Here is a 27,156-nt window from a genome sequence, read left to right on the forward strand (position 1 = left end):
GTTTCTGTAGAAAGTCTTAATTCTGGTCCTATCTGTGGTGACGGAGCAGCCCCCTCCCAACCCAGTTTTACCGAGAATTTGTTTCACCAGAAAGCTTTCATCACTGTTTTCAGTTTGCGGGTAGGGGGCCTGGGAGGAATTTCTGTGAGTCAGGATTGGAGCCAGGAGAAGACAACCTCTTTACCTCCCTAACTTCCTTTGAAAACGCACACCACATTCATGGCGAGTTGGTCCCGTGTTACAATCTGTCCAACTGGCTTTTTTTTTTCTTTTTGTCATAGCTACAACTAGATGAAATATAAAATGTATATATTTTTAAATTCAAGTTTAATGAACTTTCTAGTTTTATTTTTGATGTAGCACACTCCATGTCCAGAACTTTCTGGTGGTCCTGAACTCAGCACCCGTTCAACACGAACTGGGGAGTTCCCAGTCCCCCCTCCCGCCTGCCCCGCCAACGGCCATTCTACTTCCCATCTCCAGGTAGCTGACTACCCCCAGGACATGTGTGAGCGGAATCGTACCACCATCCTTTTGTGTCTGACTGATTTCACTTAGCTGACGTCCTCGGGGTTCATCTACACTGTAGCCCATGTCAGAGCTTCCCTCCTTGTTAAGGCTGACTGATTGTCCATTGAGTCCACAGCCCGTCCTGGGCACCCAGTCATCCCCACGGATGGACAGGGCAGTCGTTTCCACCCTTCGGAGGTTGTAAGCCATGCTCCAGTGAACGTGGGCACCAGGTGTCGGTTCCAGGTCTTGTTTTCAAAGCTTTTGTGTGTATCCCCAGACGAGCAGTTGCTGGATCACGTGGTGACAGCAGGTTAAGGGTCCGAGGACCCGCCGCGCTGTATTCCACAGCAACTACGCCGATAGGCTTTCCCTCCTTGGTGATCCTTCTCCTCTTCTCACAACAGCCAACATGGAAGGCATCGTCACCATCGTGGGCTTGAAGCCTGAGACCACGTACGCCGTGCGGCTGGCGGCCCTCAACGGCAAGGGTCTGGGTGAGATCAGCACAGCCTCCGAGTTCAAGACGCAGCCAGTCCGTAAGTACACGCAGCGCCCGGCCTCTTCCCCACACCCACCGTCTTCTGGGGGGCGGACGGGACCCCAAGCTGCCCCATCCTCTCTTCAGATGCAGCTGTTTGTGCTTCAGATGGCTCTGCTCAGGGAGGCTCACCTCCTAGCTCCCTGGCCCTCAGCGACGGCTGGTCCCCAGCCCCTTTTATGCGGTCTTTCCCAAAGAGCTTGGTGATGCTGTCGCAGTAGCTGGTCCCGCTCATTAGCATCGCAGCCGGGGAGGAAATCACTGGCTCCTCCTGAAGGGGACCCGGCCAGGGACGCGGGTTGTGGAGGGATCTGGCAGATTTTCTTTTTTCTTTTTTTTTTTTTTTTTTTTAAGATTTTTTTATTTATTTGACAGACAGAGATCACAAGTAGGCAGAGAGGCAGGCAGAGAGAGGAGGAAGCAGGCTCCCTGCTGAGCAGAGAGCCCGATGCGGGGCTCGTTCCCAGGACCCTGAGATCATGACCTGAGCCCAAGGTGGAGGCTTAACCCACTGAGCCACCCAGGCGCCCCCAGATTTTGCTTTTTGATGCAGGTCACAAAGGCCCTAAAGCACCCTGTGACTTGAAGAAGACGATGATGGTCGTGTAATTAGTCGTGGGATTTTTGATGCAGCAGAGAGATTACATCACAGAAAAGAGGAGACCACTATGGGATGTGCGTGCAGTAGCGAGACCCCCCCAGTAATGCAAAAGGGGAAGGAGGGCTGAGGCCTCTGTGTCCCGCTCCCCCTCCCTCCCACCACGAGCACGCGTCAGGGTCTCCCTCCCTTTTGGCCTCTTGTGAGAGAAGCGCTTCTTCCTGTTCCACTCGGGATGGCGTCTGCTTTCCTCCATCATTCCCTCTTTCCTCACACCACGCGTACCCTGCTTTCCCTCGTGTCCCACCGACTGCGCTGGGCCAGCCCTGCTCTGGGGACCCCGTCTGCATACCCAGGCTGCTGCGCTGGGAGGACCGGGCACCCATCCAGCGGGAGCAGGTGCGACAGACCCAGACTCCTCGAGTGGTGCAGAGCTCCCTGGGTCCTCTCTCATTCCTGGGCTTATCAAGCACGCAGGGCAGTCCCTCGCTTCCTTGTCTTCGAAGCCATAGGCCTGCAAGGCAACCTCCCACCTCTTCCAGAAACAGGAGGCCGGCTTCGTCTTCCTTCCACAGGAATTGCTTCTTTCTGGATTTGACGTAACTTGATGATTTGAGTTCCAGCTCCATGTGCTTCGCAGACTCTATTCATTTCTTTTCCATCTTTTTTTTCTCCCCCTTGGGTCTGTCTCTTGTCTTTTCTTTTCGTCTGTGTTCCGTCCATGGGAAATGCAGACGGCCCTCTTCCACGTAAGTGCCTCTTCTTACCCCCTTATCTGTTCCGATGGTGTTAACATCCGCTAGTTCTAGTTCTTAATTTAGTTTTGGTCCCTCTTTCGTCCTCTAGGCTGAAGTAGATGATGCCGTCCGGGCCCTAACCACACTGACCTTAGTCTAGCTGTGCTCTCGTCAATGTCTGTAGGATCCACTCCCAGAGGCTAACACGCGCCCTGTTCTAGAGCATGCGACTTCTGTGTCCTTTGAAGTTGTGTTTCTTTATTAATTTCTGTGTGTGACGATTACCCCGTGGCGATGGGGACGCGCGCCCGGCCAAGCACGGTGGGAGTCTGCAGGGGGTCTCCGAGTCACCCGCGGCGGCACCCCCTCGCCTTCTGCCCAGATGCCGGAAACGTGACCACAGCCTCACCAGGGATTCAGAATCCCTTCTGGGAAAAAGTAGCTGAAAGGATTTTCCCATTTGCTTTTAGGAGATGAGAGAATTGAGCTCAGAGCCCCTTCCCTTTTCTGCCTGTGGTGGCTGGAGGGCTCCGGGAGGCCCGAGCAGCAGCTGCAGTTGTAGAGAATGGTGTGGGCTCTGGCTCCGGGTCACAGGTGCGTCCTGCAGACGGCCGCTGGGCGCTTAAACCCGCACTTCTGGACGGTTCTGTTCTTCCGCACTAGGTTCTGGCAACGTGCATGTCCCTGTTTGGGAAAGACTGACTGGCCACTCAGTAACCTCACCGTCAAGCGGAAGCGTAGGGGGATTCTCCATGGGGAGGATGCGTAAGCTGGAAATTGAAAGTATAAGGAGCAAGGGTTAAAGGAGGCCAGCCCACTGTTCCACGGGGCACAAAAGGGTCTGACCTGCCCAGCAAGATGTCCCCAAGGGTCACTGTCGCCGATCCCTGCCTCTCTCTTCCTGGGCTGAGCTAATAGTGAAGGGGAGCATTACCCGGAGAGACTCGGAAGGAAAGGTATTCAGAAAACTGCACACTCTTCTCGTAAAAAGCTCCTAGCTCCTGAAAGGCACTCAGGGAAGCTTATCTTTTTAAAATTTATTCAGAAATATTGCAGCAACAGCAGAAACTAAGTAGCTCAGTGTAGGCGTTCTGAGATTTTGAGCGAGTGCAAAATCCATGATCTCAGCAGACTTGGTTCCTGAATGAACCGGTTCTGGAAGGAGTCAGGATTGGGGACTGGATTGGCGTTGTCAGGTCAAGACTGACAGCTGTCTGCTCTGGGCGGCAGCTCAGACCCTGACAACACCTGCCTCCTGGGTCCTTAATTGGAGCTTCGGTGTCTGTGCTTCTGGATTCTATCAGTAAAGGAACGGCGGCTTAGTTATGTGGCGGAGAGCAAGGCCGAGATGAGGCTTCCTTCGGAGTTTCTTACCAGCACCTGGGGGCCGAGTACTAAATCAGAGTGAGTGGTCTTTAGACTTCAAAGCCCATCAGTGGTTTTCACTCATTGTCAGTTCAGCCCCTAGAAAGGTGAGAACTTCTTAAGCAGATGCTTTGTTTTAAAAGTCAATGTTTAATTTTAAAAAAGAGAGACCTCCAGACCTTGTTGTTACGTGTACCAAGATTCCAAGAACCCCTCTGGAAGATGGAGTGAGTGGTCAGCTGCCCATTCCTAGTAGGCCATGAATGGCACAGGAGCACGCATCGCTAGTGGCATGCAAAGCCGTTTTCTCGACCATCTAATAAAGTTATGGCCTAAACAATCAAAATGCTAAGGAAGGAGAGTCATGGCAGAGCCTTACACTTGACTGCCTTTGTCAAGAACTTGAGCGGTTTAAAAGCCAGCACACACGGACTCATACGCTCATGAAAGTTGGTTGTGATGGTCTTTCCTGTACCCTCATGACCTGCATAGAGGGGCTGAAGTGAGGGCCTAGCCCAGGGGGTGGCTAGACTCCTGAAGAAGGATACAGTGGGGAGAATGGCTCTAGCATCGGACACCACCATGCCCACACTCACTGCTACTGGGAAGGGAGGGCACATTTCAGGCGGGACTTCTCTGAGTTCTCATTCCCCTTCCTCAGAAGGCACAAAGGTTGTCCGAAATTAGGTAAATAAAGTCAGCCATCCATTTAGCCGCACGCTTACACCCAGCCCAGGCTGGTATTGGTCTCTGACACTGGCTCGTCTTGCCCGCTGACCTTTCCCCTCCTATGATGTTGGGGTGCTGATGCATGCCTGATCCCGTGACATTGGAGTTGGGCCCTAAGGGCACCCTCACCCCAGGGGGGAGAAGGTACAGGCTCAATAAGCTGTCATACTGAACAGAGAGTCGTCGCTGCCAGGCCCCCCTACCCCCAACCCTTCACCCTCCTACTCCCCACCCCTACCCCAGTTAGGAGGCAATAGGTGAGAGCTGGTGCATTTTGCATTAGCTTGTCACTCGAAGTTCCTTGTGTGCCGGTAATGGGGTTGCTTTTTTGGTTCTTTAATAGACTTACCCACATGCAGGGGCATGACCATGTCAAAGGGTTGAGCGGGTGAAACTAGCCAATGCTGCAAATACTTCAAAGAGTCCGGCTTCTGAGCTGCCGGGTCGGAGAGCTGGGCTCACCTGTTTGAAGATTCCTTTGTGCATGGCTCTTGTGTGTGAAGGTCACACAGGAGCAGGGACTCCAGACAAACAACTAGAACTCCAACCTGGGAAAATGTCCCTGTTTCATGTATTTTTAGGCCGGATGTCTGCGTGTTATCAGGAAGCTTTTTGGTGGAAAGCTCTCGGACTCTGTCTGCCCTGGGAGGGGCTGCTTCCCTATCAGAGCCGCTGAGGCCCTAAAGACATGATGTGACCATGCATCCTTTCCTCCATGACCGAGCCACACACCTACAGCATCTTGTTGCCTGAATGTCATCTCCTAATTTGCTTCTGAACCATGAAGCAAAATAGACAATTTCTTGCAGAGGATAAATATCATGAAGGAGTTGTCTGCTTTTCAAAGGAGACACCTTGAGATTTTTTTGTCTTCACATTTTGCCCCCAGATGGCATGTTGCAAGTATAAATTAAATGCGTTCTAATATATTGTGTTTAAAAACACATAAATTTGCCAGAATAATATGGACAGTGATGCAAACGATTTAAGCCAAGAAAAGTACAAGAGAAAGGAGCGAGAGAGAGATACGCTTTCCCCTGAATGAACCAGCCCATCACGTCACGACGAGCTCACAGTGAGTTCAGCAAGCACCTTGCCGCCTGTGCTTCATCTGGAAGAGAGACGGAAGACCAAACTATGAGTGTGCCAAGGCAATGGTGGAGATAACAGTGACGTTCTTCCAATGTTCATCTCGCTCTCAAAGGAGACTTTGTTTTGTGATTATTGATGGGACAACCTCTGAATATCTGACAGTGAAAAACTAAAGATCTATTCAGTGTCCAGAATGCCTCAGATGTGCCATTTCTAACGGCCCTCCGAGCGGAAAGTTGGGTTAGCATTACTTTATTTAGTCCCAGTCTCTTCAGTGATCCCTTCTTCCAAGAGAGTGAGACTAACACTCAGCGTTATTTGCGGGGTCTCCACGCTCACGGCTGCCCCCAGAGAATCACCTTCTGTAGGGTTTGGGAGGGCGGCAGCATTACAGTATCATCTGGATGCCCAGCAGTCCTGATGTCACCCAGCAGTGAACGTCAAGGGGAACGGTCATTTGTGTTTCTTTGGGACCCTGAGATCAGAGAGTGAGGCACACAGGCTTTGCTCTAAGTATGTGCCCAGAGCGCAGACACGTGCCTGTCAAGAAGCACATACAGAGATCTATCACATGAAGAGCCAAAGCCTCCTTTTTCCCACGTCTACCTCCCCCTGGGGTCCAGGTTCCCTGTCCTCCCGACATCGGATCCCGTGGAGGCGGCTGGTCCTGGCCAGTTGGCTCTTTGTTTCAGGCAGGGTTGGAGGTCTCTGCAGCTGCTCCCGGCCCAGTCCTTGACCTGAACTCGGGGCTTGGCAGGCATACCGGCCCCCGGCTTGAAGCCAGAGAACCCAGCTCCCTGTGGGTCCGCGAGCCCCCTGCCCTCACACATGGTGTTCTTCCTCCTCACTGTCCCCGCTTCAGCTCCGGCCGCTGACACCCCCGGAGCAGCTCTTCGATTTTTTCATTCAGTGTCTATGTGCTTCAATGAGCTTTTTTTTCACTTTCATTTTTCTTTCCTCAGTGGCTCCCGCTAGCTCTTCCACCCCTGTTCCATTGTCTCCTCCAGATAGTGAGTATCATTTTCTTCATCCGTCTCTCTGCAGGTTGCTTTCCACCAGCCACAGTGGGTCTGTGTAATGTTATCTCCTTCACCAGGTGATAATTCAACTGTGTTGGCAGAAAGCAGGGCCGGGTTTTAGACAAGCAAATGAGAAGAGAAATAGGCACGGGGCCTCCCAGATTCATGGGAGGCCTCGCTCCCCCCGAGGAGGAGGCAAGTGACAGGCATGGCTCTGGACAGAAAATCGCGCAGTCGGGCTTCCCGGGGCTGGCGCGGCCCAGCCCAGCTCTGTCCTCGGGACTCTCCATGGGCTGGACCCAAGCTGACATTTGAAGAAACTGAAGGAATTTGCCAAGAAAAATATCTCTTCTGCAGGGTCATAAGAAATGCTTTGGGGTGTTGTGTTTTCACCCTTCATTTTAATTGGCACAGTTGGATTCAGACATCGAAATTAGATAGTGAGGCCTGTAGCTCTTGCTTTCTCCATAAACGCATACTTGTCTCGTAAATATTTGCAGGAAAATAAACAGCGTCTGCTTACAGATGTGCCTGGCGGTAGGCGCCTCGGCAAATTATTAACCCTTCCCAAGTGGGCCTTGTCATTCTCGTCCATAAAATAGAATGAGTAATCGCCCTCCTCCCCCCTACCCACCCCTGTAAGAGAACGTTCCAGCACGTATCAAGCTGCGTCTGCCCACCCCAAAGCAGAACCGCTAAGTCTGGCAGTGACTCTGGCCTCGTCATTCCTCACTGAGCCTCTCTCCTTTACCGTCTTGTTTCATTTGGCCGCCCTGTCCTTCTGTTCCCCTGGGGACTCAGGAGAGACCACTGTGCCTGCAATGGCGTGGAGTTTGGAACCCAGCTCTCGGAGAAGGGAGGGGAGCAAAGGGAGGCGGCAGCTGCACGAGGCCAGCAGGCGCTCAGGGGGCCGCAGGGTGGCACGGCCCGCCAGGCCCACAACCTTGGGAGGGGACTCCAGCCCTGAGCCCAGGAGCCACTATCACATCTGTTCGGCTTTAGCAACAGGCCCAACACGCCCACGTGGTGCTTTCCAGGCCGTGGCTCTAGCCACAAGCATCCGGGCTTGAGAACCAGAGATAGCCGTGGGTTCAAATCCCATGTCCACTCCTGTGTCCAGCTCCGTGGCCACAGAGTCATCTCTCCAGTGAAGGGCAGATTCTACCTCTCTTGTAGGTGTCTGTGGAAATGAAAGACTCGGTATGAAAAACACAAAACACAGCGCCCAGCACGTAGTAGCTGGAATTGGTGGTGAGGGTAAATGAGGGTTATGTTATTTCTTGCCGAATGAGAGTAACTTGTCAGCAACATCTCTGATAATTTTCTTAAAATATCCACACTTCTATTGCTAAATCAGGGTAAGAGGCGGTGAGAGAATATTCCCTTCACTATCTCTTTTTTCTTTATGTGTGTATCTATTTCTATATATACGTATGCACACATACACACCCCTGTATAAACACGTTCCGGTATTTACTTATGACTGTAATTTATATCTCCATTCTCTCGTTCACCTTTCCGTGGCCTGTCTGCCTTTCGTGTTTCCATAGCAACCTGGCCTCTTCCTGCCCTCACAACCGCAGAACCGGCTAGTGAGTACAGAGTTATGGTGGCCCTTGGCCAGATTGCTGCTTGTCGTGGAGCTGACTTCCGGGTCGCAGTGCTGCCCATCGTTGTCCCTTGTATTGAAAGTAACCATTGTGAATGCATGAGGCTCTTTCCTGGTGTGGTTTCCTAAGCATGCTGCCTGCGTGGCCAGGAGAATAGACCCAGTGCCACCAGAAGGGCTGGGTTGATTATTTGAAGAATATTCTGCATGAAGAGAATTTTCCAAATTTCCCTTCATGTGAAAAAACAGAATAGGATTAGAGAAACACTAAGGAGACAAAAGAAAAGCACCTCCTCCCAGCTTTTGTTGTCTGTCCCCTCTCCAGGGTGCGCACACGCACAAGTAGCCAAGACTGAGGACGAGGGAAGGAGCAGAGGGAACGCTGCTTGCAGAGAGGTGGAGGGTGCGTCAGGGAGGGAAGTCGCTGCTCCTTCTGGACAGCTTGCCCTGCTTTGTGGGGCCTCGCAGCAGGGCCAAGGGGGCATGAGGAGTACACAGAGCACCCCAGGAGGGAGAGGCCTCCTCGCAGCCCTCCTCCTCAGCGCTAGGAAAATGGCAGCCCCTGAAAGCAGAGCCGGGCCCGCCCAAGACTGTGTGCTGACAGCCCAGATCCAGGTTCTGGAATTCATCTGCGGAGGGTAGAGTCAGGGCCAGACTTGTGGAAAACATCACACTTCATCGCAACGGTGACCCGTTCCAAGCTGGCCTTTATGATGTTGTAATGAGGTGAGCTTGTGGGTTAGGCCTGAAGTCCCAAGTCAACAGGAGCCCCCGTGTGCGCTGACATGTGTGTGTGTGTGTGTACAGTGGTGTCCACAGCCGTGTGGGGGTTTAGGTTTTATAATATTTTTAAGTGCACAGAAAAAAAATGCGCATCCATTGAGCAGTAGTCTGTGGGAGAAGGCAGAAAGCCGGTATGAGAAATACAGCTCCCGCTCTGCTCCCTGGGCCAAGGTTTCGGATACATAATTGAACGGAGAAGAAAAGAGTTTCCTGGTTGTTTGTGCGTGTTGCAGGAAATGGTTCTTTTTTCTACTGCAGAACATAGCTGAGGGTCTGCTTTCTTGGTGTTCTCTGTGTGTGTGTGCTGCAATGAATTTTAATTCCTGACGCTTTTTGAGGTTTCATTTTGTCAGCAGAGCCGATGGATGACAATGAACTGTGCTCGCATGGGTTTCACTCAGAGGATGAGTTTGTGGTTTTGGTTTGATTTGGTTTTGTTTTGTTTTCTGCGTTTGGGAAAGGAATGCAATTAACCCTTTCTTCTTCAAACAGCCATGCTCCTGTCCCTCCCAGCTTGGGGCGGTATCTGTGCGAGACATAGCAGGATGCACTTGGATGGTTCGCGTCCTATTAATGTGTCCCACAGTAGACTGGTCCTCCCTGACATCTAGAATCCAGATTTTTCCTTAAGGAGGAATGAGATGTTCCTCCCTGACATATGTTTAATTTTTAAACATCACACATTTCTGTCCGTGGATCAGATGCTCAGTAGTGACATCAAAAGAGAAGAAAGTTTATCTTTTTTTTTTTGTTTTTGGCACCACTCGACTACTGACCAAAATTATAGGTCCCAGTGGATCCTGGGATATGAGGAAAGACGGTCACAATTGGGCAGCGGCTTGGCTTGTGTTTACCATGAGCATAATCACAAAGAGGAAGGCAGGGGTCCTCAGCCAGTCAGTAGAGCTGAAAAGAATGTCTCTTATTTTTGCCCGTGTGTGTGTGTGTTGATCCCTTTATAATCATGAATTCATGAATGAATGAAGGTACCCTAGATAACACCAAAAGAGAAACCGATCAGTTGCATATAATTCCCGCAGGACACTGTTAGTTGGAATGTTCCAGAGCCTGTGTGGTGTGGAACAATAGGACGGACAGGTTCTATCAGCTCACAGTGGCAAGGGATGTGTGACTGGGCTAAAGGATTTCTCCCGCAGTATTTCTAAACAGTGGTGTGTTTTGGACAGAAAGTTACCTCCACCTCCCCTCTTTGCCCTTTTTCTCTCCGCTTCAATCAGCCAAAGCCTGAACTTCCCCTTGACCTGTACAAGTTAAGGCAGGAAACCCAAAATGCCTTTTGACGAGGCAGGTTATTCAGTAACAAATTGACCGTAAATACAATATAGGACAAAAAGGAATGTAGATCAAGTCAAACAAGAAAACCTTTTTTTTTTTTTTTTCATTGTCAAGGTCAAATTATCGGTGCATCCACAAGTCTGGAGAAAGAACTGTATCCAGATGGTCCAAGTGTCCAGGCCCTTGTTCAGTGTCAGAGTGTTAACTTATGAGGCCAGGGGTTCAGTAGCATTGCCAGGTGTCCACAGAGCCATCATCTCAGCCATCAGAAGGCAACCTCTTCCCTTCTGCACTGGCTTCCCCCTTTGTAGGTGGCTCAGTTTGTAGGTATCTCACTGGGGGCTCCGGGATAATGTAGGTAGATGAACAGGGGAGTGAGAAAGGACCGCCAGGACTGCTTTCTCTGGCCGGCATCCCCCAGATCTTATTCAGCCCATCCCCCTCTCCGCATGCACCACGGGAAACAGGAAATGGCTTTTCTCCATATAATGCAATATTTTGTTCCTTCAGGGCACACAGTCTTGGGACTTTTCCTGCATGACCCATGTTCTCTCTCATCTCCCTTGTTTCCCAAGGATGCCGAGACATTTCTGGACACTGTGAATAATAACTTGCTTTTTTTCTTTTCCTTCAGCAGTCTCCTGGATTGACTTTGACCTCCAGGTCCTGACAGAACCTCCTCCCTATTTCCAAACAAGTATACACCCTCCTTGATGTATTAATATGCAATGTTGCAACTGTATCTAATGCTTATTGGTGTCGTTAACCAAATGCCCTTATTGATTTATTATCCTTCTATTTCCGAGCAGTTTGTCCTCCCAATGTTTCCTATATATGCTGCTAATTTAATTTGATTTCTCCTTTTATTTAGTCTGTGATTTTGTTGTTGATTTTTTCTCCCTGCCCATTGTTTACATCAGTTTTTAATTTTTTTGTATTTTCCATGTGACCTTCTCCACTTTCCTTTCAACCAATCATGTGCGTGCGTATCATGTGACTTTGTCATGTGGCTTGCATGGTGCTGATGATGTCGTCCACGCTGGTGAACAGAAGGTAAAACTCTTTGTTCTGATTAGGGAACTAAAGCTGGGACCACAGCCTGGCACCTAGGGGCCACTCGTTTCTTCCTGTCTCAGATTTCCCGAGTGAAGCCATTTGAGAGATTTGCTCTCGTTCTCAGTTCACCTCTAGAATTCATCATTCTTTGCAGCCTTGACATGACGATTTGATACTGGGACAGCCTTTGGTTTAACATTTCACTTCGAGAAACTCGGCCCTGCAAACTGCCATCTATAGTAAAACCACGTTTGCCCCGGCGCAGTTGGCCAACTTGAATTTTTACCCAATAGTTCGTAAAAATTATTTCCCAGAAAGCAGTTTTGCAAATTACCTTTGCGACATCGTTGTTTAACTTTATCCGGTAGCCCTGAAAACCACAGTTGCTCTAAAATGAGTCATGTCCGTGAAAATGTGAAATGTATCTGTTTATAACCCTGAAAGGCTACAGAGAGAAATGTATCCATTACAGTGGTTCTGTTTGCTCCAAACCAATGAGAGCACTTCATAAAATTCATGCAAATTGAGGACTTAACTGAAACGAGAGTTTTAAGAATTTGGAATTAAAGCAGTTTGGATCGTTGATGTGTCACTGTTTAAGAGTGACCCTCCCCCTGGGCAGTGGGGACAAGAAATCATAGCAGGAGTTGGCAGTTACCATGACTAGAGATCTCTGTAATCGAGAAGCACGTGATTGACCCTTATAGCAAAGGAAATAAAATTATAGCCTAATTAAGCACAGAGCGGTGACAAAATAGTTAATATTGTGACTGTCACAACCTTGTGAAAATATTTCTCGCTTACCATAAAGAGAAAAGGAAGCCTCTGCTCACAGCTTCCCCACTGTAAAACCAAACACCTATTCAGAACCTGCCCTGGGAGTCCTCTGCATTCTGTTCTCTTCTAACTGAAACTCGTACGTCAGATCACAATGTGAGACACACACGGGCTGCGTTGATCACGAAAGCCAGACTAACACGAATAACTGCCCAGTGTGCCCGTGCATGCGAGGGGGTCCCCGTTTGGCCTCACGTCTCTGAGGAACTGTCTGGGCGACATCCACACGGACAAAACCATCCACAGCTGTCTCGCATGCATGTTCTCTGTTCCTGGTCTGTCCTTTCGTTTCGTGCCCCCCACGTGTGTGAGCCCTGCACACTGACCACCTCCGGGGACGTCAGCCTTCTGGGCGTGGCCACTGTGCTCTTTTTGAGTCCCATTTACAACCAGAGTCCTGGACGAGGTCTTGGGTCAGAGCCGTCTGTCATTTCCAAAAAGATGTTTGGTGTTAACACTGTATGAAGTAAGGGTGTCCCCAAAACAGGGGAGTATCAGATGTGCTAAGAACTTTGACCTGCCTTTAAAAGGCGACCAAATCTGGGAGTCTTAGGGCAGACAATACTGGGAGCCTATGATTTTCTAAACTCCCAAGTCTCACCCAAAATGCTGTGATTTCATTACTCCCCTGAGGGGAACCGTGTTCTTTTAAGACTTGAGGTGACGGCTCCAAGGCTAATGTACTAGGGAAAAAACTGGATCTTCCCCTGAGATCTGAAGCAGGAGCAGATGTGGAGTTGAAACCCGTTAGTTTCTGTCTTAAAAACAAGTGTAGTCATTTCTGTGCAGTGCTGTCATTCAGGACAAACCAAAGCACCACACGAACGAAGCTGAAACTGACCCACACCTCTGAAGAGCGATCTCTTCCAGAGGTTTTAAGCAAAGCAAGAAATGTTTGAAGATGTTTCCTGCAGTTGCCCTAGAAACTCACCTTAGCAATGGCCTTGGGTGTCGGTAAAAATGTGGCCAGTACTAAAAAAAAAAAAAAAAAAAAAAATCACTTAAGTGCCAGGGGAATTTGGAAGCATGATTACTCCCTGATCAAAGCACATTTCCCTTGTGGGACAGACTTCTCTGGCCATTTGCAAAGGGACAAGCAGAGGACTCCTTATACAGATGAACCGGAAGCAGCAGGAAATGGCTTTTAATAATAAAATTGAAGGGAATGGGAAGAGCAGAGCAAATAAAGTTTATGGGGGAGAGAAATAAAGCTTAGTTAAGAACACGATCGCCTCCTTTCTCTGGACATGAGTAAGGCTTTAAGGTGAGAGGGGCCTCACTGAGGAAGGTGTAGTGAGCAGGGAGTCTCCCAGGAGTGGGCTTGCTGTGCCGAGCTACGGTGCGCCCGTGCCGAAGTTTATTTTTAATGTCCTGGCCCCTGGTCACGGGCCGGCCTCCTTCCTCCAGTTGCTCCCATCAGCCATGAGGACTCTGTGGAAATGGGCCTCCTCCCCCTCCCCACCCCCAGCATGTGTGCACTGAGAAGCCCCCTGCACCCCCTGTCCGTGTGCTGCATGTCTGAGCATGGTTCCCCGGCCCCCACCCATTCATAATGATGTTCTTTTCTTTAGCTACTGACACTGCCTCTCCTACTAGGACATGCTGATTCTGATGAACTAAACTCTGTAACACCCACTCTTCCTTCTTAGATTGAAAACATCACTAACCACCCCTTCCACTCCCTCCTTTATTTTTTTACAGCTGTGTGTCTGGACTGCCACGGGTCTCCGGCAGGTCGGCCCAGACTTGTCACCAGGGGTTCTGCTCTAATTGCCTTTATTCCGAAGGATTCCCTGCACTGGTGGTAGAGAGCTAGCGTGAAGGGTCTGCAGGGGGAGGCAGTGACGCGTATTGGCCCAAATCCCAGGTGCAGAGGCCGGGGGCTCTGGAAAGGGCCCAGTTCCCTAGGGCACAGCAGTGTGAGGTCTGAAACCTCCCAGGGGCCTCATGCTTCTCTCTGAGTAGCCTAATGTGCGTAAAATAGTGTCGTGCACAACCCCCCCTTGCGGCCTCGGAGGCAGGAGCTGAGCTAATCGTTGGAGGTTATTTTGGTCCTAACTTCCCCAGCCTGGACCAGCCCCATAGCCACAAGCCACACCTTCGTGGTCATATTTTCTTTTTAGGTTGATGAAACAAAGATAATTGATCAATTAATCTGTTGGTGTTTTCATGACACCCACGAGAAGGGACTTGGTGCCTCTGTGGTTCAGTCTGTCGAAGTTCATTTGTTGCTGTTTCACTCATGCCCCAGGCTGCCATTGGTCTCCCCACCCGCCCCCCGGCTCACGCACTCACATTCATAATCCCCAAGGAACCCAATTTGAAAGGGACATGTCGGCCAGATACCCCCATGACCGTGGCCTCAGAATGAAACGTCCTTTCTGTAAGAGCCGTACCCACTCATCATGCCCCCCAGGGTTTCCTGGAACCTGTAACCAGGATAGCAAAGAGTTAGGTCGTGTTAGCACAAGCAAATTCTTAAAAACAAAGAGGAAAGAGCTCAGGAGAAAAGGAACACTTGACTCCCAAGGACTGTTTTGGGGGCCCAGGGCTTAGGACAAATGGAAACCCATCCCACTGTTGGCCCCTCGCCAGGACTGTCAGAAAGCCCCCTCGGTACCCCTAGAGTAGCCAGGTGGCCCGTCAGAGGGGGCATCACAGGGACTTGGAGGCTCCAAGGCACATTGGACTCACGTGTTCGGCAGAGAGCTAGGTCTCAGGAAGGACAATTAGTCTAGTAACTGCACATCCTGCTTCCCTTAGGTAATTTGCCCATCCGCCAAGGACCAGCCAAACATCTCACCTCTTGTAATTTCCAGCGTTCCTGAGTTGGAAAGACCTAATGGGCTTCCTATTTGAATAGCCAAATCATACACTGTGGACTTTTCTAAACAAGTAACAAAAAGGCATCCATATGCTTCAGATTGGTTTCAGATCGCTTCCAAGAAGTAATTCAGGACAGGGAGCAGGGGTTAGGATACGCAAAAGTAACAGGATTTGTGATGCCAGACAGTCCTGTTTGATAGAAAAAGGGAGAGAGTCCAATGGGAGCCCTACATCCGTCCCTGGTTTGCACTCAGATGCCCAAAACTCTGTGCCGTACCCAAGTGGATGAGGAAAGAGTGTGGGTCGGGCCTCCCTGAGCCCTTCAGTCAGAAGATAAGTAGAATTCTTGGTACTTAGGCATTTGTCAGTGAGAAGTAGAGTATTGTTTTCCTTCTCAGATTCACAAATGCTGTCCACATGCCCTGGGCTTTGCTATACTTTGTGTTGCGGAACTCAGATACCCAGCAGTAAGATTTCTGACCTCAGGACTTGTGCTGACCAGGGGAGGGGCATGAAGCCGACTCCAATTTTAGGGCACAACTGCACAAAAATGACAACCTACAATCCGCAAGGCCAGAAATAGACATTTCAATTACGATCTCTAAGGGGAATTTATAGGACCTGCCTGTAACATTTCTGACTGTATGCCGTCTCTGTGGTATCTTCTTATTTTCTGGCACACACGATTTACATTCTTCCAGCAAATACCAGGGCTGCCTAATATTTTATATTTGTTATCGGCAAGGTTTATTTTTGAGGTGCTATTAGGTTTTTTTTAGTCTTTACATAAAATATTTTGGGGGGGTTGAATTTGACTCATGGCTGAAGCTAAATTCCGAAGGTGTAATTAACCCCAGGGGTTTTCTTGGAGCAACCTGCCGATTGCTACTGAATTGCAAACCAACATTTACAAATAATTACAATATTGGTTTTGCCGAAATTACCCATAATGATTTCAATCAGAGCAGCCATTTCAGAACAGAGCGCACATTGGGACCCCCTAAATAATTTCCTCTCCTAATGTGTTCAGTAAAGCCGTGAGCCTCCGGAATGCCAAGGCCCATTTCTCCAGCATCAGCCCCTCCCTCCTCAGGCGTGGCTAGAGCCGCCTTCTTGCCGAGAGCTCAGGAAGCAGTTTCTTTAGCCTATTTGTAATCTTTAGAAGAACTGAGAGATGGTGAACATTTGAAGATGGATAAGACAGTTCATTTGGCAAACAAAACCTTGTCTTGTTTACCTTTGAGAAGCCAATGCCTAAGGGTCTACCTGGTACCTAGAAGGGAGATACTCGGTAAACGTTTGTTGAGTAAGTCATAGTTAAAGCACTTGAAGCGATACACGTAAAAGTTACACGATCTGCTCTCAATTCTATGAGAAAGTTAAACGTATGTGTCAGAACGATGTAGTCATCACTCCGATGAAGTGATAGTGACAGAGAGCATTCCAGCTTTGGTCAATGTTAGAACTGTGTTCTAACCGCGCGGTAGAGTTTTTAGTGATATCTCTGTGATTCCGATTCCTTTTTTTTCTGAGACACATCTGAAGATAAGACTTGACTACTTTCATTGGGGCTGTTAGTTTCCGCAGAAGTTCCTTGGCCAGGTTTTTTGTTCAGAGGTCTTTGAAGAAAGCTGGGGGTCTCTTTTCAAAGACAGGACTTTTAGGAAGATAACGTTTTAAATTGTTGAAAAAAAAAAAAAAAAGACAACTGTGTGCCTTAGAGATGTGGAATTAGTGATCTGGGGGTACATCGCCCTGAAATTGGCAGGACATCCTTATTTTGAGTCTCTTTCACAGTGTTGTGAAAATGGCCAGGTGGTTCTTGGATAGTTTATCCTAAGGCAGTGACTGACTTCAGGTCACAGCGCTGGCAGAGGGAGAGCGGCCCCTGGAGGGCCCCTAGTCTGCATCTGCGGATAGTGAGGCAGAGGCCTAAGCGATTAGTTTTACAGGGACCCCCACAAACATGAAAGGGAGCACCTCTTCTAAGTAGATACTCCCCCCAAAGCAAAGGCCTTGGGGGAAGGACTGGGTCCTTGCCCGGTGAGTGTGTCAGAAGGGCCACGGTGCCGCCTCCTTCCCTCCTTCTTAAGGCAGATAGACCACCATCGAGTCAGTGTCGCAACTCCTAATATGGAAGTCGTCATTCGTGCCCATCCCTGTTTGGGCCACGAACCGTCCCCGTGTGCCTGGGACTGAGGGTTGTTCCATGCAGGACTTGGAAAGTTCCACCGGGCCTCATGGATTCCATTTGTTCAGCATAGGGGACTCTCCACAGACTTGCCCTGTTCTGACGTAGCCTCCACGGGGTTTGAGTGTCTTCATACCCTGGATATTCATAACGATATAAGCCACTTCTGAGACCTAGTCCAAACGCATTTGGAAAGTATGCCCCCCTTGACATTATCTAAACCAAATTCTTAAATGTCCTCCACTGAAGAGCTGAGGCCAGTGGCTAGGGAGTGGCACAAAAACAGGACATGTCTTTGCCTAAAACTTTGTTTTTATCTTTAATTCTTGGTTTTCTTTTTCCTTCATCACCAATGAAGGAAAACAAGCCACAAGCACAATTTTTCCTAAATCCTTTCTCCCTCAGACATTAAGATGAGGCACCCTCCCATCACGCACTCCCACGCGTCCCCATCACCATGGCTTCTCAGGCCTAAGTGTGCACACAGATCGCCCTGGGATCTTGTTAAAACGGAATCTGCATTTCTGATGAGCTCTGGGTGGTGTGCGTGCTACAGGCCCAGGCCGAGTAGCAAGGGCTGTCCATTAGTGCTACCTCTCTGGTTCCTTCTTGTCTTAAAGGGAGGGGCGGGATGAGCAGCCATCGTGAGGTTCCCAAAGTAGCTGAATGAGGAGGACGGGCTGAATGGCTTTGCCGGCAGCCTTGTCACAAATGGCCAATGGTACACTTTGGGATGATGAGGTCCGAAGCTTAGTGACAGACCCTTCTGGGTTTTCGGTCACATGTCTGTGATCCTATCCTCCAACAGACAAGCCAAGACAACCTACCCGAGGGTGATTATTGGATAGACTCTCCCCAGTTTCTGTCAGAGGCCATGAACTAGACATAGAGTTATGTCCTCATAGGAAATGCATGATCCCAAGTGCATTAAATCTTCATTGGGACTCCTACCAGACCTCCTCGCACCTCCTTGCTTCTAGTATCCACTAATGATGTAGCTTGTCTTAACGTAAGTCAGTGTCTTACAGAAGAACCATCCCAGCCCTCGTAGTTTGTCTCGTACGAGCCCGTCTTCCTTCTCTACCTTGGACTCACAAGCCGAGTGTGTACTGCAAATAGAGACCTCGACTCTTTTCTCTTGAGGAACCCTAAAGACGTTTGTTTCTTCTCTTCTCACAAACAAAAGACTTTAATGATTGTCATTTAAACAAGTTGCCAAGGATTATCACTCAGGCAGCTGAGCCCTGAATGCAGGATGCTTATAGCAGACTTGCTCCTGGCAGCTTGGGCTTTATTTAAGCACAACTGGAAACTTGTCATGTTTTTAAATGAGTCTAAGTAATAGAATTTAATTCATAGAAAGCAGGTCACAAGCATGCAGCGTTTCCACCCCTGCTAGAGATGTGGGTCCCCTGGACCCCCAGGTTGAATCATGTATCCAGGGAAGAGACTGGCTATTTTGAAGAATTATTTTCTGGGTTTAAGTTTTCTCCTTAAACGCTTATACACATTTTCCTGTATTTCAGGCCGTTCTTCAAAATGTATCAGGCTCATCAAAGTTAAATCTGCAGTTGTAAGAGCAGGCAAAAAGGAAATGCAAGCACTAGGAAGAGACATTTAAAAAAAAAAATCCTGTTTCTAAAATGGTAAAAGGACTGTGCTATCAGGCAGGGTCTCCCAGAACATTCCCAAAAAGCGCTCCCAGTTTGGGGCTGAGTCTGAAGCATTAAACTGGAACCCGAAGTTTTATATTTATTGCTTTTTAACCATTTGAATTTCTGAGAAAGCAAGAAAAAAAAAAAAAAACCCAGCCCCACCCCATCACTACACCCCATGCTGATGGATTCGATTTTCCTTTGTGGGCGAAAATGTCACATGACTTAACTGGCTGTTTCAGGTGAACCCAGCGCACCTAAGCTCGAAGGGCAGATGGGAGAGGACGGAAACTCCATTAAGGTGAACCTGATCAAGCAGGATGATGGTGGCTCCCCCATCAGGCACTACCTTGTCAAGTACCGAGCGGTGAGTGGCTCCATGGCTCCTGCCCCATCTTCACCCCGTCTGCAACCCTAACATCCACCTTGTTGAGGCAACAGCATGCAAAGCCCAGGCGGGGCAGAATCGTTCTGTGTCTCGCAGAAGGCTCAAGAGCCCTGGTCAGGGTTTTAAATCCCAAGCTTGACCTACAGCCATCAGGCCATGTCCACACTGGGACCATTTTTTTTATTTTTTTTTTAATTTTTTTCAGTGTTCCAAGATTCATTGTTTATGGATCACATCCAGTGCTCTGTGCAATCCGTGCCCTCCTTAATACCCACCACCAGGCTCACCCAATCTCCCACCTCTCGCCCCTCCAAAACCCTCAGTTTGTTTCTCAAAGTCCACAGTCTCTCATGCTTCATCTCCCCCTCCGACTTCCCCCAACTCACTTCTCTCCTTCATCCAGTGACCTCTGTGTTATTCCTTATGCTCCACAAATAAGTGAAACCACATGATAATTGACTGTCTCTGCTTGATTTACTTCACTCAGCCTAATCTCTTCCAGTCCCATCCAGGTTGATATAAAAGTTGGGTGTTCATCCTTTCTCATGGAGGCATAATACTCCACTGTATATATGGACCATATCTTCTTTATCCATTAATCCATTGAAGGGCATCTTGGTTCTTTCCAGTTTGGCGATTGTGGCCATTGCTGCTATGAACATTGGGGTACAGGTGGCCCTTCTTTTCACTACATCTGTATCTTGGGGTAAATACTCAGTAGTGCAATTCCATGGTCATAGGGTAGCTCTATTTTTAATTTCTTAAGGAATCCCCACAATGTTTTACAGAGTGGCTGCACCAACAGTGTAAGTGGGTTCCCCTTTCTCCACATCCCCTCCAACACTTGTCTTGTTAATTTTTTAATTTTGGCTATTCTAACTGCTGTAAGGTGGTATCTCAATGTGGTTTTGATTTGAATCTCCCTGATGGCTAATGATGATGAACATTTTTTCATGTGTCTCTTAGCCATTTGTATGTCTTCTTTGGAGAAGTGTCTGTTCACGTCTTCTGCCCATTTTTTGATGTGATTATCTGTTTTTGAGTGTTGAGTTTGAGGAGTTCTTTACAGATCTTGGATACCAGCCCTTTGCCTGTAGTGTCATTTGCAAATATCTCCTCCCATTCCATGGGTTGCCTCTTTGTTTCGCTGTTTCCTTTGCTGTGCAGAAGCTTTTGATCTTGATGAAGTCCCAAAAGTTCATTTTCATTTTTGTTTCCTTTGCCTTCGGAGACGTGTCTTGAAATAAGTTGCTGTGGCCGATGTTGAAGAGTTTACTGCCTATGTTCTCCTCTAGGATTTTGATAGATTCCTGCCTCACGTTGAGGTCTTTCATCCATTTCAAGTTTACCCACGTGTATGGTGTAAGAGAATGGCCGAGTTTCATTCCTTTTGCATATAGCTGTCGAATTTTCCCAGCACCATTTATTGAAGAGACTTTTATCCCCTGTATATTTTTTCCTGCTTTGTCAAAGATTAGTTGACCATAGAGTTGAGAATACATATCTGGGCCCTCTACTCTGTTCACTGTTCTATGTGTCTGTTTTTGTGCCAGTACCATGCTGTCTTGGTGTTCACGGTTTTGTAGTAAAGCTTGAAATCAGGCAATGTGATGCCCCCAGTTTTGTTTTGTTTTTTTTCAACATTTCCTTAGCAATTTGGGGTCTCTTCTGGTTCCACACAAATTTTAGGATTGTTTGTTCCAGCTCTTTGCAAAATGCTGGTAGAATTTTGATTGGGATGGCATTCAAAGTATTGATGGCTCTAGGCAGTACGGACATTTTAACAATGTTTATTCTTCTGATTTTGAAACCTCTAAATTGACCGAGGTGGTGACAGACTCCTACCACGATTGATTTCTCTGCTGCTTGAACATTTCTACAAAGTGACTTTGCAATTACCTGGTACTTTTTGCAAATAATATACTGGTATCTCATAATCCGTACATTTGATAAAGTGTGTATTATGGACTGGGCACTGTGATCATGTGCATTGTCTCCCCATGAGAATCCTGTGAAGTTGGCCTTAGGATTATCTACCCTTTACTGAGGAAGTAACGTACCCATGTGATCTCTCACAGCTGGGTGAGCAGAGTCTGAATCCGGGTCTGTCTGAAGACACTGGGCTCTCCACCCCTGCCTTAGGCTGCCTTACCATCCCACACCACAGTTGTTCTCACCTGCCCCTCAGATCCTCCCTGAGCTGGTCTAATCTTGCTCACAGTGAACTTGGCCCTGAACCCTTTCTTCCTGGTTTGCTCACCATCTAAGATGTCATCCTACTTTGCACCTCCAGGCCCCAAAAATGAGAATCCCTCCCACTTTCTTAGGTTTTAGAATGACCCTGGGCCACTGCGAGCACACTCAGTTGCTGAGAGGTCTAGAGGCAGTGTCTGAGCACTGGGAATAGCCTCTTGCTAGGACTTCTTACCTAGCAAGGACTTACCTTACCTAGTAAGGATTTCTTACCTAGGAAATAATGAACCAGAGAGCAGTGTGCTTTCCTGAAGCAGAAAGAAAGGATTTTTCAAGGAAGCTGACTTACTCCTTCTCTTTTGATCAGCTGCCACTGAAGGGATGGGGGACCCTTGCCTGGTTAGGCTTAATGGAGAGTCACTACAGCAGAGCGCCACCAGGCCCACTTCCCAGCTGGCAGGCAGACCTGTCATTCCACTCAGCCCTTCCCCAGTTGATTGCAAAGCCAGGCAGCAGGAGGACATCAGAGGAGGAGCCTCTGTGGACATCCCTGAGGCCAGCCTGAGAGGTCACTGTGGTTTCCTCACTGTGGAACACGATCAGGTTTGAGCGGTGGCCCAGCACCGCCCATGGGAAGTGGACAGTGTGGTCAGGTGGGCTGTCTCTGGCCCCTGTTAGGCCGATGTGGCCCAGCCAGACGTGGGATCCAATTTCGGCTTTACCACTTCCCAATAGGTCACCCAGACTTCCAAAAACCTCCATTTCTCCATCCGTAACATAATGTAACGTAACGAAATGAAAGAGCTTATCAAATTATTGTAAACATCAGTTATAATATAAGCAAAGCACCTGAAATGTGACCAATACATGGAACCCCCTGTCCCCCGTCCCGTAATACAATAATATCTGCTAAGCGGTTGGCCGGGGCTGGAGACACCTCCCAGATGAGGCCCCCAGAGATGTCAGTTTTCCAGAAGCCACTGTGGCTGTGCCTGGCAGGTCTGCCTTTAAAAATTGGTGGGGACAGGACACTGAGCTATGTGAGATTTCCACAGCCTTACCTGTCTTCTCTTCTACTTCAAACGCTCAGTGTTTGCTAAGTCTTGTTGTTATATGTTACTAGTATTTTTGTGTAACATAATATTTGCTTTATATTCTGGTTGCCTCTTTTATAGAGTTTGCCAAGGAACGGAGCCATTGAGAGAGAAGATGTAGAAAACTGAATTTCTTTTAAGTTTTTTAAATTAGAATTGGGCCACTGGTGACCCTGGCCAAGCAAACGTTCAGCCCAACAAAACCCTTCACAGGCTGGGATACAATGAGAAAATAGTGGAAAGCCTAGAAATCATGGGGCCAGGCACATAGTAGGTGTTCAACAAATGGTAGTTTTTATTTTTAACAAAATGAACCTATGCCACGTTCCCGTGTGGGAAGGTGAGTCACACAGCTGAGTGGGAGCAACATCCTGAAACAGGACAAGAAGCATATTTGTTGCATGGCTCTTCTGGGGTGTCCATGTGCCACGCCTTCCAGAATGTTCTTGAGTCCCTGGGTGCCCTGGATGGCAATGGGACAAGACACGGGAGGGTTGCCCTATGGCACCCGCCATCAGCCGCTGTGCTTACAGATGGAAGGTTGACCTCCTGACCTTCATCGTCTTTAGGGGTTTTCAGGCTGGTAAAGAACGACCACCCTGTCCTCTCATCGGTTTTTATTTGCATTATTTTGTACTGATAGTAGTGACTCCCTGAAGCTCTTCCCGTGAGTGGGTCTCACCAGCATTTTCATCTAAACTGTCCTGGTGTCTTGTGTCCGTCCTGCCGGTTTCTCCCAGAAGCTCTCCTCCGAGTGGAAACCAGAGATCCGGCTCCCGTCTGGCAGTGACCACGTCATGCTCAAGTCGCTGGAATGGAATGCGGAGTATGAGGTCTACGTGGTGGCTGAGAACCAGCAGGGGAAGTCCAAGGCGGCTCGCTTTGTGTTCAGGACCTCGGCCCAGCCCACGGCCATCCCAGGTATGGCGGCCTCTGCTTTTCTGTGAGTTTCCTGCTTGGAATTAATGCACAATGCTTCACCTCCTAACGTGCCTGAACAGCCCTGACGACTTGCTTGCTGCCAGCCATCCTCATGATCGGTCGCCCGTGCAAAGCTTCGTTGTGCTTTGTACCTATCTGTGCAGTGGGCTGAGATGTACTGGACCCCCGGGAAGGCTTGGCCAAGCATCCTGGGGCAACGGTCCTATGTCATTCAGCCCTGGAGGACAGAGGCTAAGCCGGCCCGCGGGACTCCTCAGCTGGGAACCACCCAGCTCCAGCCAAGCCCTGGCAGCTGGTTGAGTAAGGACCTTTTTTGAGACCTTGTCTACCCTCTGCCGTTCCATACAAGGACCCCCTAATTGTTTTTAAGCGCTTTTTGATGCTTGCTTATTGCACTATCATGGTCCAGTTCTCTTCTCTGTGGGGACCCCAAGAGAAGGAAGAGACGGTGCCCAGTTAGTTAAAAATCCCATTTTCTGAGGGCCTCTCCACTGCAACAAAGATTAAATTGAATCGCTTGAAACAGAGCAAGTGGAGAAAGATGTTGGCAAACGCCATCTGTGAAAGGCATCCGCTGGAGACCATGACGGGAGTCGTTCTCCTAGGAGACACAGACCTGTCTCTAGGGATCCAGGACCAACTCAAGTGTGGGAACAAAGTGAGAGTCCTGCCTGCTGGCCAGCCCCCTTGCCGCTGATGGTTAGTCTCCGCATTGACCGGACTTCAGAGGGGAAGGCAGTCTTCAACAGCACTCTGCTTCTCCAGATCAGCCACAGGCAGGAGAGGGGGACACCGACCATATAGTGCAGCCTGTTGGAAGGGAGCCCCGTAAACTCTCTGCGTGTTCAAGCATGGTAGGAAGATGTCCCAGTCTCCCAGCTGCCTTAGTGTGGCCCCCTCATGCCTGTCCTGTCTCTGATGCTTGCCTGGGGGCTCTGCTCAGTTGTCAGAATAGCGCCTCCCAGCGGGAGAAAGAGAGGCTGTGGCCGCCTAGAACGTGGGTCTGCGTGTGCACGAGTGGGTTAAGGAGATGGCAAAGTAAGACCAGTGTGGTTTGCGACGGTTGAGTGTGCATGAACGTGTGTGTCTGACAGACATGCGGGGGCCTCCAGGGAGCTGGCAGGCGAGACGTTGATCGGTCCTACCCTCCGCATTGTCAGGCAGGCCCCTTAGTGCCAACAGGCAGCGGTAAAGGCACTGGGCATGGCTGCAAGAGGTGTTCTCACTCCTGCTCAGCCCATGTCCAGAGGTGGCCCTACCATCCTGTGCCCCTTCTTTCTTTGTGCTCTTTGGTCCGTTTTTCATTGAACTCGATAGTCTGGAGTGTGTCCGTCTCTGATCAGCCTCTATGGGACGCTCAGGAGTTGGGGGAGTGACAGGTTGGAGTCCGCCCTTCGCAGCGAGAGAGATTTCCGACGGCACCTGTGGCCCGACCTAGGCAACATAGGCAGGTTGCTGGGTTGTGCTGAGGGCTGCCCCTGGCATCAGCCTGTGGGGCCGGAGCAGCTGGGGACCCTGTAAGTCAGGTACAGAAGCAGAAGATCTTGTCCCCCCGGGTCCTTCTTGGTAAGCTCCCAGGTGCCCAAGGAAGCCAGAGAGTGCTGGAGGGACGGCTCACCTCACCTGCAAGGGCTCGGTGGCTCTGCTGTGTGCTGTCTAAGGAGGAGGTAGTTCTGTGCTTGCTTGGACTTTCCTGGCCATGGTGTTGGTACCTGTGGACAAAACGTGCGAATTTTAAGCTGTGCATTTGTGGTGGTACCGGCGGTCAGCAGGGTGGCAGGAGGTGAGGCGTGCAGACTAGTTCGTCTTGAACAGTGTGGGGTGGAGGCGGGGCGTGGCACCCGAGGAGGAGAAGGACGAGTCCGACCTCTCACTGAGATGCTTATGGCGCATCTCTCCTACCACACGCAGAAAGCTAGAGGCTAGGAGGCTGTGGACAGGCTCGTTGACTGTTCCTAAGAGGCCTGACCTTAGTCAAAGGTAACACTCTCCTAATCACACTCCTGGATTTGACTGCAGAGGCTCTGTTCTCTCACTTGAATTTCATTTGCTCGCTGACCCCTAACCCCCAAATTCGCCCCGCTGTGCTGCTTCTGGCCTTGCTGAGCTTCGGAACTGGCCTTACGGGAGTAATACCATACTGAGCTCTTCTCTAACCTTTGTCAGTTTAATTTACTAAGTTGAATTAACCTTTGATTCTTGCGTTTTCTATATTTGACCTAATTTTTTTTTCTTTTTATCTATTTTTTTTTTTTTCTCTGTTTCTGTCTCTACCTTCTCTTTCCTTCTCCTCCCTCCCCTTCCTGTGTCTGTCGTCACACATCTCACCTTGGACGTCCATCCCTGGGACATCCCCACTGCCACATTTGTTTTTAAACAACCACATTCTCTCTGGGCACCCACGGCTTGGACCTGCAGCGACCTTGGGCGGCTGCTCTGCGTCCTACACCTTTGTCTCGTTGCTTCTCTCCGCAGTGACTCTGCTTTTGCTCTGTTAGGAACTTGAACACACACGTACACACACATGCGCAAATTAAGTTTGCTTAAATGCCCAGTTCCTCTGAGAATGATCAGTGCCCCCTTTGGAAGAACCTGTCAGGACCGCCACGGCCATGCCACCAAGCACTCTGTGTGGAAGAGGAAAGTTTGGGGACTGGAAAAAGCTGGATGTGCAGACAGTTTACCATTCACAGATCCTCTGTGCTGCTTCACGAGGATGTTTGCCCCTTTACAATGGCAGAGTACGAAAACATGCGGGAGTGCTTTTCTTTACATGGTTTTAAAAAAAAAAAAAATTATGCTAGGTTTACAGAGACATTTCTGCGCATCTGCTACCTGTTGCATTTTTTTTGTTCTTACCTGAAAATGATGTAGCAGAGGAAAATGTCTAAGTACCCCTAAAGCTTGCATCAGATTGTTGGGATGACCATGTGCTCCTTCCTTCCCCTCCAAAAGCAGCTGGCTTCGCTTGCCTTGAAGCGCCTGTGGTAAGAGAGCCAGACTCCTGGGACGTGCCCAGGCATTTTGCTGACATGATGGGCAGAGCCACCACATTGCCCATCCAGTGGAAGAAACGGGATTTGTTAGGCATTTTCTGGGAGGCGCTCTGGCCCTGGTATCACAACCAGCAGCCTATGCTGGTGCTGCCCACAGGGCCAGCCTATGACGCACTTAGTGCCCATCAGCTGTGTAGGACGGGTGTCCCCCCAGCCGGAGTGATTCGAGCTGCACAGAGCCTTGCGTCTCGGGGGTTGTGGTCTGACAGTCTCGCCTATGCTCCAGTCCCCAAGTTGGAAGTATCTACCGCAAGCCAGGCGTGGCTCACACGCTCCCCACCCCGACACACTCACCAGAGTGGGGGGGGGGGGGGGGACAGGTCACTCCCAGACTGCCCAGTCCAGAGCGTCTACACACTGCAACTGGGCCAGCCTGTCCTACTTCCCAAATGCCCCAACCCCCTGTGGTAGTCAGTGGCTTTAGTGACCTTTAAAAAATTCTGGTGCCCACCAGCTAGTGCTCTCTGCTGTCGGAAGGAGGCAGTGTGCTCGCAGAGTCACACGGAGACGGCAGGCTCCTGCTCAGGAACACCTGTGCGTGCTTGGGGATGGACCTTCTAGTGGATAAAACCGCCCTCCCTCCATTGTGGTCACATCATTCTACATATCTCATCTCTAAACATCCCATGGAAGTTTAAT

The 27,156-nt window shown here is 49.4% G+C and overlaps 1 protein-coding gene and 1 long non-coding RNA gene across 16 annotated transcripts in view; one reads left to right on the forward strand and one right to left on the reverse strand.

The window, feature by feature from the left end:
- The window catches only part of NCAM1 (neural cell adhesion molecule 1), a 294,100-nt gene that overhangs the window by 255,266 nt on the left and 11,678 nt on the right, over positions 1-27,156 (forward strand). For 4 of the 15 annotated variants that reach the window (XM_032838448.1, XM_032838452.1, XM_032838449.1 and 1 more), the window contains 3 exons: positions 918-1,049; positions 19,087-19,211; positions 23,260-23,440. In XM_032838448.1, coding sequence (XP_032694339.1) covers positions 918-1,049; positions 19,087-19,211; positions 23,260-23,440 — 438 coding nt within the window. Of the gene's footprint in view, positions 1-917; positions 1,050-2,383; positions 2,399-4,621; positions 4,625-6,534; positions 6,583-8,141; positions 8,184-11,329; positions 11,333-19,086; positions 19,212-23,259; positions 23,441-25,879; positions 25,990-27,156 lie in introns of those variants that run through there. The other 11 variants (XM_032838454.1, XM_032838450.1, XM_032838457.1 and 8 more) reach the window with 8 other exon arrangements.
- On the reverse strand, positions 24,947-26,399 carry LOC116855604. The gene is made up of 3 exons (XR_004380393.1): positions 26,321-26,399; positions 25,085-25,173; positions 24,947-24,976 (listed from the first exon to the last, which is right to left on the reverse strand). It is a non-coding gene; the product is annotated as an uncharacterized LOC116855604 (long non-coding RNA).

The sequence above is a fragment of the Lontra canadensis genome, unplaced genomic scaffold, assembly GCF_010015895.1.
Source record: "Lontra canadensis isolate GAN:19392208 unplaced genomic scaffold, GSC_riverotter_1.0 scaffold104, whole genome shotgun sequence".
Lineage (NCBI taxonomy): Eukaryota > Metazoa > Chordata > Mammalia > Carnivora > Mustelidae > Lontra > Lontra canadensis.